The following is a 16,594-nucleotide window of genomic DNA, read 5'->3' as shown; positions in this document are numbered from 1 at the left end:
ATCATCACAGGTCCTGGAAGCACAGAGCAGCCATATATCTAGGGTAGCATCTAAATCCCAGTGGCCAGAGGGACCTCTGCTGATGTCACGCCCATGTGACCAGAAAGGGGTGGGGCCTCCACGACATTGCTCATACCAAGAAGATGCCTTTTTTCTCTAAGTCCACGTTGGCATAGAGTTGATTATAATAGAAGCAGGGGTCTGGGGGTAAGAGCTCCAGATGCAAGGGGTGCAGGGGGGGGCGAAGCCTGCAGGATTATACTGGACGGAAGGAAACATCGCCACGCCCACCAAACAAGCCATCACGCCCACTAACGAAGCAGGTCATGCCCACAGGTCCTTCTACCCACTGGGATTTAGCCACAACCATTTATCTAGTGTGCGGCTCTGCAGGAGGAGGTGTGTGGAGATTCCCCATTACTGGGCTCAGGCTCCATACACATTAGATGCTGGGGGAGAACAATCGCTCTATAGAAGAGAATTCTCCTGATTGCCCCGTGAAGGATGGATATGGACAGGGACAAGATGGCGGAGAGGATATTACACCTCACCCTAGAGATCCTCTTCCGGCTTACTGGAGAGGTGAGAGATTCTGATGACGTCACATTACACCATTCTTATCTATGGGAATAACAGATGGACAGAACTGGAGAGGTGAGGACTCTGGAAATGTCTGGAGTGAGATTTCTTACTGTGTCTCTCCATAACCAGGATTACACAGTAGTGAAGAAGACCTCTAGTGAGTGCTGTCAGGCCCCTGTGTCTGAGGGAAGACCCCTGAGCCCAATCACGGGGCCTCACCCCCCGATACATGAGGACATCAATGACCAGAAGATCCTAGAACTCACCTACAAGATGATTGAGCTGCTGACTGGAGAGGTGACACTGCTGGGAATGCTGGGACATTATACAGTAACGCTATGAAGGGATCGGGGGTGACGGTATCATTGTATGTGTCAGGTTCCTATAAGGTGTCAGGACGTCACCGTCTATTTCTCCATGGAGGAGTGGGAGTATTTAGAAGGACACAAAGATCTGTACAAGGACGTCATGATGGAGGTTCCCCAGCCCCTCACATCACCAGGTAATAGACAGGACTAAATACACACGGCCTATAATTATCTGTATGTAAGGAATGAATTCAGTCCCTGTATGTGTCTCCTCCAGGTCTATCCAGTAAGAGGACAACACCAGAGAGATGTCCCCGTCCTCTTCTCCCACAGGACTGTAAACTAGAAGATCCCAATGTTCCTCAGGATCATCAGGTAGAAATCTCCCTATGATGTGTAGACGGCTGTAAAGATCTTGTGGTTTTATCCACCAGTATTATACAACCCTTGGCAAAAATTATGGAATCACCTGGCTTTGAGGATGTTCATTCAGTTTACTTTTGTTTAAAAAAAGCAGATCACAGGCACAAAACTAAAGTCATTTCAAATGGCAACTTTCTGGCTTTAAGAAACACTAAAAAAAATCATGAAAACATAATGTGCTAGCCAGTAACGGTTACTTTTCAAGACCAAACAGGGGGAAAAATTATGGAATCACTCAATTATGAGGAAACAAATATGGAATCACCCTGTAAATTTTCATTCCTAAAACTAACACCTGAATTAAAAAGATCTGCTCATTAGTCTGCATCTAAAAAGGAGTGATCACACCTTGGAGAGCTGTTGCACCAAGTGGACTGATATGAATCATGGCTCCAACACGAGACATGTCAATTGAAACAAAGGAGAGGATTATCAAACTCTTAAAAGAGGGTAAATCATCACGCAATGTTGCAAAAGATGTTGGTTGTTCACAGTTAGCTGTGTCTAAAATCTGGACCAAGTACAAACAACATGGGAAGGTTGTTAAAGGCAAACATACTGTTAGACCAAGAAAGACATCAAAGCGTCAAGACAGGAAACTTAAAGCAATATGTCTCCAAAACAGGAGATGCACAACAAAACAAATGAGGAACAAATGGGAGGATACTGGAGTCAATGTCTGTGACTGAACTGTAAAAAACCACCTAAAGGAAATTGGATTTACATACAGAATAGCTAAACAATAAAAAGATGACTTGTGATACGAATCATCATCATCATCATCATCAAGTATGAGTGTGTGACTGGGTTAAGATAGGTATCCAGTCTTCAGAATAGGTGATTATGGAGGTCATGCTGTCCATATGCTACAATCTTAGAGCTTTATGCCGTGATCATGAAAAGTTAACTTTGTAAAAAACAACATGCTGGAGAACTTTGAAATGTAATCAGTAACAAACAAATTGTGGATTGTTATACTATAATCAGTAACAAACAAACCTTGGGTTGTTATGTTGTGATTAATAACAAACAACCTTGAAGCACTGTGCTGTGATCATAAAACTTAACTTTGTGAAAAACAACATACTGCGCAGCCGTGATGGAGGAGGATGTGGGAGCTGTGTATAAAAAGGGGGGGCCTGCTCAGTGAGTTAGAGACATTCCAGAACGTATAGTGATTGCACTTCTTCTGTGATGATAATACCAGAGTATTCTCCTCGCTGACCGAGGTCCCTCCGGTTGGTAAGTGATGCTACAATCAGGGCTGTGGAGTCGTGGAGTCGGAGCTCATTTTGGTGGAGTCGGAGTCGGTATAAAATGCACTGACTCCGACTCCTAAAATATATAATAAATTGGGGACAGTAGTGCAATGCAGAATGTGCTGAATATTTTTTCATGGGAATTTGGGAAACTTATGAAATGTCCTATAAATGGCTGTTCTATTCCTGATCTAAGGCTACATTCACACACAGCGTTTTTGCTGCGTTTTTTCAGGATATGTTCATCAGCTGCTAAAGCAGATCAGCTTTTTAAAAAACCGCATCACCTGAAAGGTTTTTGAGCTCATAAATAATGCTTTCAATAGCAAAAGCAGATTAGAAAAAGGCCACAAACTGACATGCTCATTCTTTGTGAGGATCCTCACAAAACGATGTGTCTGAATGTCCTATCTTGAAACCCATTGCCTTTGCTGGGATGCCAGAGTCACTGCATTTCACTGAATTATTTTGCCATCAATGTTCGATATGTTTGTGACAAGAAAGAAATTGTTAGCAAAACACTGGCAGTTAAAGATACTAAAGCTCATCACACCAGCCAGTTTCTCCAGGCCTTAGTGGAAAAAGTTCTGCAAGATTACGAAGTAAAAAAGAACAGGTTCTTGCTATTGTAAAGGACAATACTTCAAACTTGATAAGTACAATTACACTGATGAATGAGAGTAATGAACAACAGCTAGAAGAAAATTTAGGATTTAGTATGTTAGAAATGGAAGGCCACAGTGCTGTTCATCTAACTGAGGAATAAACAGATATTACAACAGAAGAACAGCAAAATGATACATTCGGATTAGATGATCTTGTTGAAGCTGCTTCAAAACACTTTCATATTCATCACATGCACTGTGTTGTGCACACGCTGCAGCTGGCAATAAGAGAGAGTCTGCAAGAGGGACCCCAATTTCACACATCCAGCTTTTCGCCGGTTTGGTGGATGCGGCATACTCCAGTGCAGTGTATACAGTACAGTGGCAGCGCAACAAACGCCGGTCACATGCTGTCATGTGACCCGAAGGTTGCAGCGCTGCCACTGTACTGTATCGTACTGTACTGGCGTGCGCCGCATCTGCCAAACTGGTGAAAAGCCGGATGTGTGAAACTGGGCGGACATGCTGGAAATCTAATTGGAAAAGTGAGGAAGTTTGTTATTGCCACCAGAACCCCTAAAATTGATTCCATCTTGAAGAGACGTGCTGGGAAAAGGGCAATTGTTGATCAAGCCACTCGGTGAGGCAGCACTTATTTAATGACTGAGCAATTGCTTCAACTAAAATCGTTTCTTATAGATATGGTGAACCCTCAAGTAACATTAAATGAAGGTCAATGGACACAGGTGGCTGAATTGAAGGAATTGCTTATTTACCCATTTACCGTCACTAAAAAATTACAAACTAAGGATTTAACTCCTGGCATTTTTATAAGGGAGTGGAAGAACTTGCTATTTTGCCTGTCCCAAAGAGGAGGTTTAATCGCAGATGGCATTTCTGCTTCAATGAAACGGAGAGAGACACAGCTATTGGAAAATAAAATTCTTCTGGCAGCTGTGTATGTGGACCCAAGTCATCGTATACTGCTTGATGATCAACAGCTTACTAAAGGAAAAGAAGCTTTGAGTGAGGTAGCAGTTAGGATGAGCGGCTACAGGACTGCCAGGCGCAAGAGGACTTGGATCCTCACAATGCTACTGCTGCCATATCTTCATCCTCATCAGATGAGGAGTTTAACTTTGACAAGTATTTGGATGACATGGAGCAGGCAAAGCGTTGCCGCAAGGAAAAAGATTTCACTCCGTCTCCTATAGCAAGCAGATTGACTAGATTTCAGTAAAATTTTTCACTTACTCTCAAAGAAATAGAAAAATTCAACCGTTCATCAAAACTAACTGTGCATGAGATAATTCCTTTATACCCGGAAATTGTTAGATGCTGCCCATGTGGTTACGGCTTTGCCTCCAACCCAAGTTACTGTAGAGAGGTTGTTCTCTAGCCTTAAGGGGGCTTTACACGCTACGACATCGCTAATGCGAACTCGTTGGGGTCACGGATTTGGTGACGCACATCCGGTTGCATTAGCAATGCCGTTGCGTGTGACACCGATGAGCGATTTTGCATCGTTGGAAAAACGTGCAAAATCGCTCATCAGTGACATGGGGGTCCATTCTCAAAAATCGTTACTACAGCAGTAACGAGCATAAATAGAAAAATCCGCTGTCGTGGAAACACATATGCGGCTATCATGCGGCCGCTGAAGCACGTCCTTAACATATATATTGAAAACCAGAGAACCAAAGGACTAAACGTGCATAAGGAGATCATAATAAATTCAAATCACAACCTTAATTGATGCATATAAAAAGACAATATTTATTGTACAATATATAAAAACAGGTTGGATTTCCAAAAATATATATAATATTGTATACAGTATTTTATAGAATATAGGGAAAATGAGGACAGGAAATTGTAGCACATTCACCCATGCATGTAAAGTAAGACAGGCTGAAGATAAAGCACCCCATGGAACTAGAGTAAATCATGTATCAAGGTAACATGCCATGGGAAAAGACAGGGTAAGCCAGTCTGGCTGGATAGATAGAAGTTCAGAAGTAGAACAGCAAAAAGTCTCCAGATCTAAGTGGCAGGGGTATCCCTATATCATGTCATACATAGGTGACTACCTCGATATATACCAACACAAGTATATCCGGAGCATTGCTAATATATATTCAGCCAAATACTGCTTACCCATTAGTCAGACTGTGCCAGCAGAATCATACAGCGTGTGCCCCTACGCGTCTCGCCTCAAGCTTCATAAGGGGGAGTGAACAAAAGAGAATGCCAGTAAAGGGTGCCTAGGAAGGTGGAGTTTTTGAACCAAGCCATAAGTGCTGATAGGTCAAAGAGCGTGTCAGTCCTGTTCAGATCACGGTGCACGTGTCCACAGCCCTACCCCCGGGTCGCATCACATCCGGCACTCCGGCGGTGACGCAAGGTGTCAACGTTAAGGAGGCCATCGGGAGCGAACGCAAGGGGGAGGAGAGTGGAGGCGCGCGCCCTGAACAGCACCATCAGATGTAAGAGCCAAGAGCGCGAGTGTGCGCATGCGCACTACGCCACATCCGCAGCTCAAGGTGGCAGTGAAAACAAGGGGAAGAAGCATACGGAGAGTAAGGAAAGATAAGATAGAAAAAGGGAGAGGCATGTAATTGGTGAGGATTAATACATATGGATCGCACACAGCAGATCATTCTGGTGCATACATACATGTATACATACAAGGAGTACACACATGATACGTATTCATGTGTTGGGTCTTTAAAATCTACACATATGTGCATACATCCCTCAGAATGCATATGTATGAAAAACCATGCATCCATAACACTAGTAATAATAAATAAGAAAGATAAAAGGATCCCCGTGTCCCCTCAAATATACCACTGTACCCATACACACATCAATGGACCCGACAAAGGTTGCCCATGTAATGGGACACATATGCACATCTATATATCCCATTGCACTATACATAGTAAAATCATATATTGCAAGGAAGTTGGCCAAAAATATGCCAGTAAAAAATGACTCACTGTGTCCCTGAGTCAAAGTACAAACCGTATATTTCAAACTCCATACCATAACAACAAAGGCCAGGCCACCAGTGCCAGCCATACTCAGTATTTCAAAAAGAGGGCGAACAAAAGAGAAGGGGGGGGGAGGAGGGGGGGGGGAGGGGGGGAAGAAGAAAGGAGGACCGCTGTTTGAGTCATATCCAGGGGGATCAGTATCATACCAAAGTCAGAGAAAGGAAAGTAAGAGGGAAAATGAAAAGTACATGTATGTGCATTATAAACAGGGAACCACGCATAAGGGAAAAACATGTAAGCAAGATATATATATGCACGCATGTACGCCTGCATGCACAGATGTCCGAAACAAGAAAATTCATGTACATATCATCCGGTGACAGCAAGACATGTTAATTGTAACCCCACAGCTTGTGCGCGATGTTGACACTCTTGGCGCTGGATAATGACCAAACATCATATATGTTGAGAGAGAACTTGGCTTGATTCCAGGGATAAACATTGGTGAAACAAGAGACCACTCACATGGCAAACTATAATGAAAGGGACCTATAAAAATCCAAAGAAGAAACAATTAAAAACAGTGCACACAAAAGACAAACATGAAGGGAAAAAATGGAATAAAAACACCGGTTACAATTAGAGACAGCAAAAATCCGATTAATGTAAAAAGCTACAGAAAACTCATCCTGCCATATAAAGGCCTGAGGGCACACAAACGTACCCCGACGAGAAGGGGACGCGAGTGGACAGCGAGTCTCTATAAAAAGGGTGAGAAGCTAAGCTTCTCATTAAGTCCTTTAGGTGAAACTGTATCAAGTCGCACAATCCACTCGCATTCACGTCTCGCCAGGGCCTTCTTATAATCACCACCTCGTATTCCCAAATGTATGACGTCAATCCCCATGAACTTAAGTTCATCAGGATTGCAGCCATGGTGCGTTTTAAAATGACGGGGAATGGTCTTTAAAAGATGAATATTCGTTTCTTCACGGGCCGCCATAATGTCCCTAACATGCTCTCTAATACGTCTACGGAACTCACGTGATGTGAGTCCAACGTAAATGAGGTGGCATGTACATCTGGCATAGTATATGACATTCGAGGTACGGCAAGAGATATAGTGTCTCACCTCGAATGTCCTACCCCCATCCGATGACATGAAAGTGTCGGCCCGTGTCATGTTACGACATGCTAGACATGACCCGCACGGAAACGAACCAAAGTTAGTCCTTGGTATGCCAAAGAGAGACTGGATTTTAGATGTATAGTGACTATGTACCAGGTGATCTTTTAAATTTTTCCCCCTTCTTGCCGTCATTAGGGGTACATCTGAAACTTTGGGACCCAGTACATTGTCCGTTTTTAAGATATTCCAGTGTCTCTTTAACACTTCTCTGATGTCGTCCCATTGATTGTTAAAGGTTGTAATGAACCTAATCAGACCTTCATCTTTATCCTTCCTCTTACCCCCAATCAGCAATTCAGGCCTCCTGGCGTTTTTAGCCCGATTATATCCTTTTTTAATAGTGCGGTGTGAGTATCCTCGCTCCCGGAATCTAGCTCTAAGATCCGTAGCTTGTTTTTCAAAATATTGCTCTGTCGAGCAGATCCTTCGAGCGCGAAGATACTGTCCTACAGGTATAGCTCGTATCGTGGAGGCCTGGTGATTGGAGGTAGCGTGGAGCAAAGCATTAGTCGAAGTCTCCTTTCTGAACATGTCAGCTTGTAGTGAACGGTCCGGATGCACAATCAGTTTCACGTCCAGGAAGTCAATCTCAATGGCATGGCTTTTATGGGTAAGTTTGATGCCATACTGATTCTGATTGAGGGAGCAGATGTAATTTTCCAACTCAATTGAGGTCCCCCCCCACAGAATCAGCACGTCATCGATATATCTTATCCACAATTGGACGGGGGCATCAGCCTGCGCGTCACCTCCAAACACCTCCCTCTCCCAGTACCCCAGGAAAAGGTTAGCGTAGGAGGGCCTGCAGGCCGCCCCCATCACGGTCCCCCGTCTCTGTTAGAAGAATTTATCCCTGAACGTGAAAAAATTATGTGTCAGGATGAATTCTAACAATTCATTAATCAACTGACACAACTGTGCATCGAGACTACTCATGCTCAGGAAGTTGACCGCCCTCAAACCATGCTGATGATCGATGCATGTATATAGAGACTCCACGTCGATGGTAGTGAGAAGGGTCCCATCGTCCACAAAGAGGCAATCAACCCGCCTCAGGACGTCAAGAGTGTCCCGGGCATAGGAGGGCAGAATTTCCACCAGTGGATGCAAGTAATGTTCGATAAACTTACAAACTGGGTCGCACATCCCTCCAATGCCTGAGACAATCGGACGCCCCGGGGGGCAGACGGGATCCTTGTGGACTTTGGGGAGAAGATAGAAGGTCGGTACTACAGGGCATTTAATAGTAAGTCCATCCAGTACCTTCTTGGTAATAATGCCATGTCTGAAGGCCCTATCAAGGATGGCATACAATTCTATCATAAAACCACCAAGTGGGTTATGCGTCAAGGGAACATATGTATGACGGTCACGAAGTTGGCGGCCGGCTTCCTTCTCATACATATGACGAGGCCACACCACCACATTCCCCCCCTTATCTGCCGGCTTGATGATGACATCATCCAGCTCTTTCAGTTCTTTCAAGGCTCTCCGTTGATCCGAGGTGAGATTATCTCTTGTATGTCTCTTAGTCAGTTTTTTAAGGTCCTCAGAGACAAGTTTACAAAAAATCTCAACCTCGGGGCAGATTGAAAAGGGGGGGAAGGTGGTGGAATGAGGATATATGGAGGTGGGAAAATTTATTTCATGGCCCCCTACCGTTTGTGGGGAGGATTCATCCAATTCTTCAAGAATAGAGATTGCCTCTACTTCGGCATCAGATAGGGGAGACATGTCCAAGCTTCTTTTGGTATGCAATTTTTTCAAAACTAACTTACGGGAGAAGAGGTGCAAGTCCTTGATCACTGTAAAGAAATTAAAATCATAGTTAGGAGCAAAATTCAAACCTAGGCTCAGGACTTCAATCTGAGATTTAGTCAACACCAGATCGGAGAGGTTGATTACCTCAAGGTTACGTCCTTTCTTCTTTGGATTTTTATAGGTCCCTTTCATTATAGTTTGCCATGTGAGTGGTCTCTTGTTTCACCAATGTTTATCCCTGGAATCAAGCCAAGTTCTCTCTCAACATATATGATGTTTGGTCATTATCCAGCGCCAAGAGTGTCAACATCGCGCACAAGCTGTGGGGTTACAATTAACATGTCTTGCTGTCACCGGATGATATGTACATGAATTTTCTTGTTTCGGACATCTGTGCATGCAGGCGTACATGCGTGCATATATATATCTTGCTTACATGTTTTTCCCTTATGCGTGGTTCCCTGTTTATAATGCACATACATGTAGTTTTCATTTTCCCTCTTACTTTCCTTTCTCTGACTTTGGTATGATACTGATCCCCCTGGATATGACTCAAACAGCGGTCCTCCTTTCTTCTTCCCCCCCTCCTCCCCCCTCCCTCTTCTCTTTTGTTCGCCCTCTTTTTGAAATACTGAGTATGGCTGGCACTGGTGGCCTGGCCTTTGTTGTTATGGTATGGAGTTTGAAATATACGGTTTGTACTTTGACTCAGGGACACAGTGAGTCATTTTTTACTGGCATATTTTTGGCCAACTTCCTTGCAATATATGATTTTACTATGTATAGTGCAATGGGATATATAGATGTGCATATGTGTCCCATTACATGGGCAACCTTTGTCGGGTCCATTTCCTTACTCTCCGTATGCTTCTTCCCCTTGTTTTCACTGCCAGCTTGAGCTGCGGATGTGGCGTAGTGCGCATGCGCACACTCGCGCTCTTGGCTCTTACATCTGATGGTGCTGTTCAGGGCGCGCGCCTCCACTCTCCTCCCCCTTGCGTTCGCTCCCGATGGCCTCCTTAACGTTGACACCTTGCGTCACCGCCGGAGTGCCGGATGTGATGCGACCCGGGGGTAGGGCTGTGGACACGTGCGCCGTGATCTGAACAGGACTGACACGCTCTTTGACCTTTCAGCACTTATGGCTTGGTTCAAAAACTCCACCTTCCTAGGCACCCTTTACTGGCATTCTCTTTTGTTCACTCCCCCTTATGAAGCTTGAGGCGAGACGCGTAGGGGCACACGCTGTATGATTCTGCTGGCACAGTCTGACTAATGGGTAAGCAGTATTTGGCTGAATATATATTAGCAATGCTCCGGATATACTTGTGTTGGTATATATCGAGGTAGTCACCTATGTATGACATGATATAGGGATACCCCTGCCACTTAGATCTGGAGACTTTTTGCTGTTCTACTTCTGAACTTCTATCTATCCAGCCAGACTGGCTTACCCTGTCTTTTCCCATGGCATGATACCTTGATACATGATTTACTCTAGTTCCATGGGGTGCTTTATCTTCAGCCTGTCTTACTTTACATGCATGGGTGAATGTGCTACAATTTCCTGTCCTCATTTTCCCTATATTCTATAAAATACTGTATACAATATTATATATATTTTTGGAAATCCAACCTGTTTTTATATATTGTACAATAAATATTGTCTTTTTATATGCATCAATTAAGGTTGTGATTTGAATTTATTATGATCTCCTTATGCACGTTTAGTCCTTTGGTTCTCTGGTTTTCAATACAGCAGTAACGAGGTTGTTACTCGCTCCTGCGGCAGCATACATCGCTCCGTGTGACACCGCAGGAACGAGGAAGCTGTCCTTACCTGCCTCCCGGCCGCTATGCGGAAGGAAGGAGGTGGGCGGGATGTTACGTCCCGCTCAGCTCCACCCCTCCGCTGCTATTGGGCGGCCGCTCAGTGACGTCGCTGTGACGCCGCACGGACCGCCCCCTTAGAAAGGAGGCGGTTCGCTGGTCACAGCGACGTCGCCAGGCAGGTAAGTATGTGTGACGGGTCTGGGTGATGTTGTGCGGCACGGGCAGCGATTTGCCCGTGTCGCGCAACAAATGGGGGCAGGTACACACACTAGCGATATCGGGACCGATATCGCAGTGTGTAAAGTAGCCTTTAGAATTGCTTCCATCAGATCCTCCTTCGCAGATGACCTCAAATCTGACCTAATAATTTTATTTCTTACAACAAATTCATAGACTGCACAAATGTTATTTAGTATGTTTTTGTTGAAAACTGTTTTTTGCCACTTACATAGTGTATTACATAGTGCATTACATAGTGTTATATATAACACTATGTAAGTGGCAAAAAACAGTTTTCAACAGAAACATACTAAATAATAACATTTAGTATATTGCTTATATTTAAGTGAAAAATTTATTGTAGTACAATGTGAACATCAGACATTTAATCATTTTTATGATACAATAATCAAGATATTTAGAACATAAAATATATTTATTGGAATACAACTTTAGAACACAAAAAACTAATAAATTGTAAATATGTAATACACTATATGTAATATATATATATATATAATGTATGCGTACATACACACAAAAGATATATTCGTAATTCACTGTATATTACATAGTGTATTACATATTTACAATTTCTTACAGTTTTTTGTGTTCTAAAGTTGTATTCCAATAAATATATTTTATGTTCTATACAAATATCTTGATTTATTGTATCATAAAAATTATTAAATGTCTGATGTTCACATACACATGTTCATGTACTACAATAAATTTTTCACTTAACGATAAGCAATATATGTAGGAGTCAGAGTCATGGTGTCGGAGTCGGAGTAGGTGAAAGGGAAATTGAGGAGTCGGAGTCGAAGGTTTGGCTTACCGACTCCACAGCCCTGGCTACAATACTTGGTAATGTATTGATGCTTATTTCTCTTTATACTGTGATTTAAATAAGGGCTCACTCACACTTGCGCTATTTTGATGCAAACGGAATCCGTCACTAATGTAGTACAGTTCATTTATTTACAGTGGAAGCGCGACATCGTGTGGACACAAGCGGGTACTGCATGACACACACACGCGCCATAGTAACGCGCTTCCACTGTAAATAAATGAACTGTACTACATTAGTGACGGATTCCGTTTGCGTCAAAATAGCGCAAGTGTGAAACTAGCCTTAATTGTATCCATATAACAGGGTACTATTGCTTCTGCCATTCCATAATCAATCATTATCCTGATGCATGAATACCATAAAACTGTATTCAGTTTGCCTAATATGTATATTATTAAGCGCTACGTAAGTAAGGGCTTATCCGCCCTGTCACTTTGACGTGGTAAGGCATGACTGAAGAGAACATGTAAATTTCCACTTTCATTGATGATGTGGGGCTGCATGTCAGGTAAAGTAACTGGGGAGATGGCTGTCATTACATCTTCAATAAATGCCCAAGTTTACATTGAAATTTTGGACACTTTTCTTATCCCATCAATTGAAAGGATGTTTGGGGATGATTAAATCATTTATCAAGATGATATTGCATCCTGCCATAGAGCAAAAACTGTGAAAACATTCCTTGAAAGAAGACACATAAGGTAAATGACATGGCCTGCAAATAGTTCGTATCTCAATCCAATAGAAAATCTTTGGTGGAAGTTGAACAAAATGGTCCATGACAAGTCTCCAACCTGCAAAGCTGATCTGGCAACATCAATCAGAGAAAGTTGGAGCCAGATTGATGAAGAGTACTGTTTGTCACTCATTAAGTCCATGCCTCAAAGACTGCAAGCTGTTATAAAAGCCAGAGGTGGTGCAACAAAATACTAGTGATGTATTGGAGTGTTATTTAATTTGTTTGTTTTTTATGATTCCATAATTTTTTGCTCATAATTGAGTGATTCCATAATTTCCCCCCCCTGTTTGGTCTTGAAAAGTAACCATTACTGGCTAGCACATTATGTTTTCATGATTTTTTTTTTTAGTGTTTATTCAAGCCAGAAAGTTGACATTTGAAATGACTTTAGTTTTGTGCCATGTCTGTGATCTGCTTTTTTTTAAACAAAAGTAAACAACTGAATGAACATCCTCAGAGCCAGGTGACTCCATAATTTTTGCCAAGGGTTGTATTATTTATACTTGTGTAATGACAGCAGTGGAGATGGAAGGATTAGAGCTGATCATAGATGTGACTTCTCCATCTGTCTGTGACTTTTACAATATTTGTTTTAGGGTGAAGATCTGATCCATATTAATACTACAGAGACATATGTGAGGGGTGATGAGTGGAGTAAAGAGGAGATTCCTACAGATAACCGCCCAGGTGAGTAGTGACCACTAAATGCAGAGAAGTCACAGATTCTTCTCATTCAGCAGCTGCTACAATGTTGGACTAAGAAGAAGGAACAAAACTTATTTTACTAAAAATAAGGTGTAAGAGGTTTCCCGTACATCCTAGACACGAGGAATGTGCAATGTATAGTGGAATGAATATCCTTTCTTACTTAGATATGGAATGAACATGGAGACAGTACAGTCTATTGCAAAATGAACATATATTTCATATTAATAGATGTATACACTGGTGCATCTCAATAACTTAGAAGATCATCAAAAAGCGTAACAAAGCTCCTACCTGCGTTCGCTCCACTAGTGTGCGAGGACACGAACCACTAGATATGGCACCTGCCTAGGTCCGCTCTTCTAGTGGTGCAAAAGAGATGGACAGCAGCATAAACCGCACAAAGCTCCTACCTCTGTTCGCTCCCCTAGTGTGCGAGGATACGAATAACTGCCAGACGCAGTATAAGGAACGTTACCCTAGCGGCAACGTCCACCTACGAGTAGAATCACAAGGCCCAGCCGGACCATGTGCCTCAGGCACCTGCCTATGTCCGCTCCACTAAGAGGTAAGGATACGGACTGCAGCCGAAGCTGTAAGGTATAAGAACGCTATCCTGCCGGTAGCGCTCACCTAACATAGACAGAGAGATGCCTAGAGGGACGTGCACAGGGCGTCTACCCTCATGCATGAACCAAGAGGACTGAGCGCCGGGCGGCGTGCGTCAGGGTCTTATATAGACTCTGTGCCTCATCCAAGATGGAGGACACCAGAGCCAATCCGCTGCCAGAATGACAGCAATGACGTCACGCTGGCCTATCACCGAGCAAAGCGTCACAAGCACATGACCAGCGACCAATCGGCATAGAAGGTGTCAGAGACATGTGACCTCGTGTCAGCGATGATGTCACCCGCACATGTGCAATGGCTCCAAGATAGGACTTAGTCTCCAGCGCTTGCACATGTGCAGTAGCAAGAAATCCGGACATAGTCTCCAGAGCCACAGCAACCGTAACAGTACCTCCCCCTCAAGGGCCCCCCTCCTGGCGACGCAGGTAATCGCCAACTAAGTCGGGAGCATGGACAGCCTCCTCAGGCTCCCAAGAGCGATGTTCCGGGCCGTAGCCCTCCCAATCTATCAAGAAGAACCTGCGCCCTCTAACCATCTTAGAACCAACTATGGCTCGTACCTCATAGCTAGAGCGAGAGGAATCAGAGGCAGGAGAATGCACTTCACGAGCGTGAGGTAAAATAGCCGGCTTTAGCAGTGAAACATGGAATTTGTCATGGATCCTAAGATGGACGGGTAACTTCAATTGGTAGACTACAGGATTTACCTGTCGAAGAACCTCATAAGGACCCAGGAAGTGAGGAGCAAATTTGACAGAGCTCACTCTAAGTCTCACTTGTTTTGCAGAGAGCCACACAAAATCCCCTGGAGAAAAGACAGGAGCCGGGCGACGAAACCGATCGGACACCGTCTTCATACGGTCCTTAGCTGCTTGGATCGACTCTTGAGTCCGATCCCAAACCTCTCTGGCATTAGTTGCCCAGTCGGCTACAAGAGGAGAAGGTGCAGCAGCGGGAAACGGTACCGGTACCCTAGGGTGTTGCCCATTATTGAGTACGAATGGTGTCTGCCCAGTGGCCTCAGCCAGCGAATTGTTAAGGGCAAATTCTGCCCAGGGTAGGAGGGAGGACCAGTTATCGTGGTTCTCAGCAACAAAGTGTCGAAGGTATATAATCATGGATTGATTGGTACGCTCAACCAATCCATTGGTCTCCGGATGGTATGCCGAAGAGAGATTCAACTCAATTTGCAGAAGGCTACAAAGATCTCGCCAGAAACGGGAAGCAAATTGCGGGCCTCTATCACAAATGATACGATCTGGCATCCCGTGAAGCCTAAAGACATGCTTGAGGAATAGTTTGGCTAGTACCCTAGAAGACGGGATTCTCGATAACGGTACGAGATGAACCATCCGGGAGAAATGGTCCGTAATGACCCACACAAATCTATGTCCCTGTGAACACGGAAGATCACCCACAAAGTCCATGCCTACCACCTCCCATGGTCTATCTGTCACTGGTAAAGGATGCAAGAGCCCAACCGGTCTCTGCCGTAATGGACGGTTGCGAGCACACGAGTAGCAGGAACCGACATATCTCTTGACGTGGCTGGCTAAGTGTGGCCACCAATACCAACTCTCCAGTAACTCTCGTGTCCGCCTAATACCAAAATGCCCACCCACCTTTGAGGTGTGGGCCCACGACAGTATATCATTCTGTCGATCAGGCGGCACAAAGGTCTTGCCCGGTGGGATTTGGTCTAACGTCACAGGGGAGAGCGTATGAAAAACCCTGGAGGGAAGGATAAGACGAGGTTCGTCAATCTCTTCCTGGGTAGAAACCATAGAGCGAGACAGAGCGTCTGCCTTGTTATTCTTACTCCCAGACAGATAGTTGATGGAGAAGTGAAAGCGGGAGAAAAACAAGGACCAGCGGGCTTGGCGAGGATTCAGACGCTGAGCGGTTTGTAAGTACGTCAGATTCTTATGGTCTGTATAGACCTGGAAAGAATGTTTCGCTCCTTCCAGCAAGTGATGCCACTCCGCCAAGGCTAATCTCAGGGCGAGCAGTTCCCTATCCCCAATAGTATAGTTTCTCTCTGCCGGTGAAAAGGTTTTAGCAAAGAAGAAACACGGCCTTTTTCTACCTGCACCGTTCTTTTGATACAAGACCGCACCAGCACCCACTGAAGAGGCATCAACCTCCAAGAGGAAGGGCTTATTCTCATCGGGTCTTTGAAGAACGGGAGCAGTTGAAAAGTGTCTTTTTACTGCCTCAAAAGCCTGGGATGTCTCAGTAGACCAGACTTTTGGATTAGCACCTTTCTTAGTCAAGGCCACCAAAGGGGCCACCAAAGTAGAGAAATGGGGTATGAACTGCCTGTAATAATTTATGAATCCTAAGAAGCGTTGCACCGCCTTCAAGGAATGAGGTTCGGACCATTCCAGGACAGCAGAGAGCTTCGCAGGATCCATAGCCAGACCCTCTTGTGAGATAATGTAGCCCAAAAAAGGCAAGGATGACTGCTCGAATACACATTTTTCGAGTTT

The 16,594-nt window shown here is 44.1% G+C and overlaps 1 protein-coding gene across 1 annotated transcript in view; it reads left to right on the top strand.

The window, feature by feature from the left end:
* The first annotated feature begins 326 nt into the window (after window positions 1-326).
* Window positions 327-16,594, top strand: part of LOC142313023 (uncharacterized) — a 203,665-nt gene continuing 187,397 nt past the window's right edge. The window contains exons 1-3 of the mRNA XM_075352010.1: window positions 327-336; window positions 1,168-1,265; window positions 13,367-13,457. Of these exons, the coding sequence (XP_075208125.1) occupies window positions 327-336; window positions 1,168-1,265; window positions 13,367-13,457 (199 nt within the window). The remainder of the gene's footprint in view (window positions 337-1,167; window positions 1,266-13,366; window positions 13,458-16,594) is intronic.

This window comes from Anomaloglossus baeobatrachus, chromosome 5, assembly GCF_048569485.1.
Source record: "Anomaloglossus baeobatrachus isolate aAnoBae1 chromosome 5, aAnoBae1.hap1, whole genome shotgun sequence".
Taxonomy (NCBI): domain Eukaryota; kingdom Metazoa; phylum Chordata; class Amphibia; order Anura; family Aromobatidae; genus Anomaloglossus; species Anomaloglossus baeobatrachus.
This window is presented reverse-complemented; position numbering and strand designations above follow the sequence as displayed.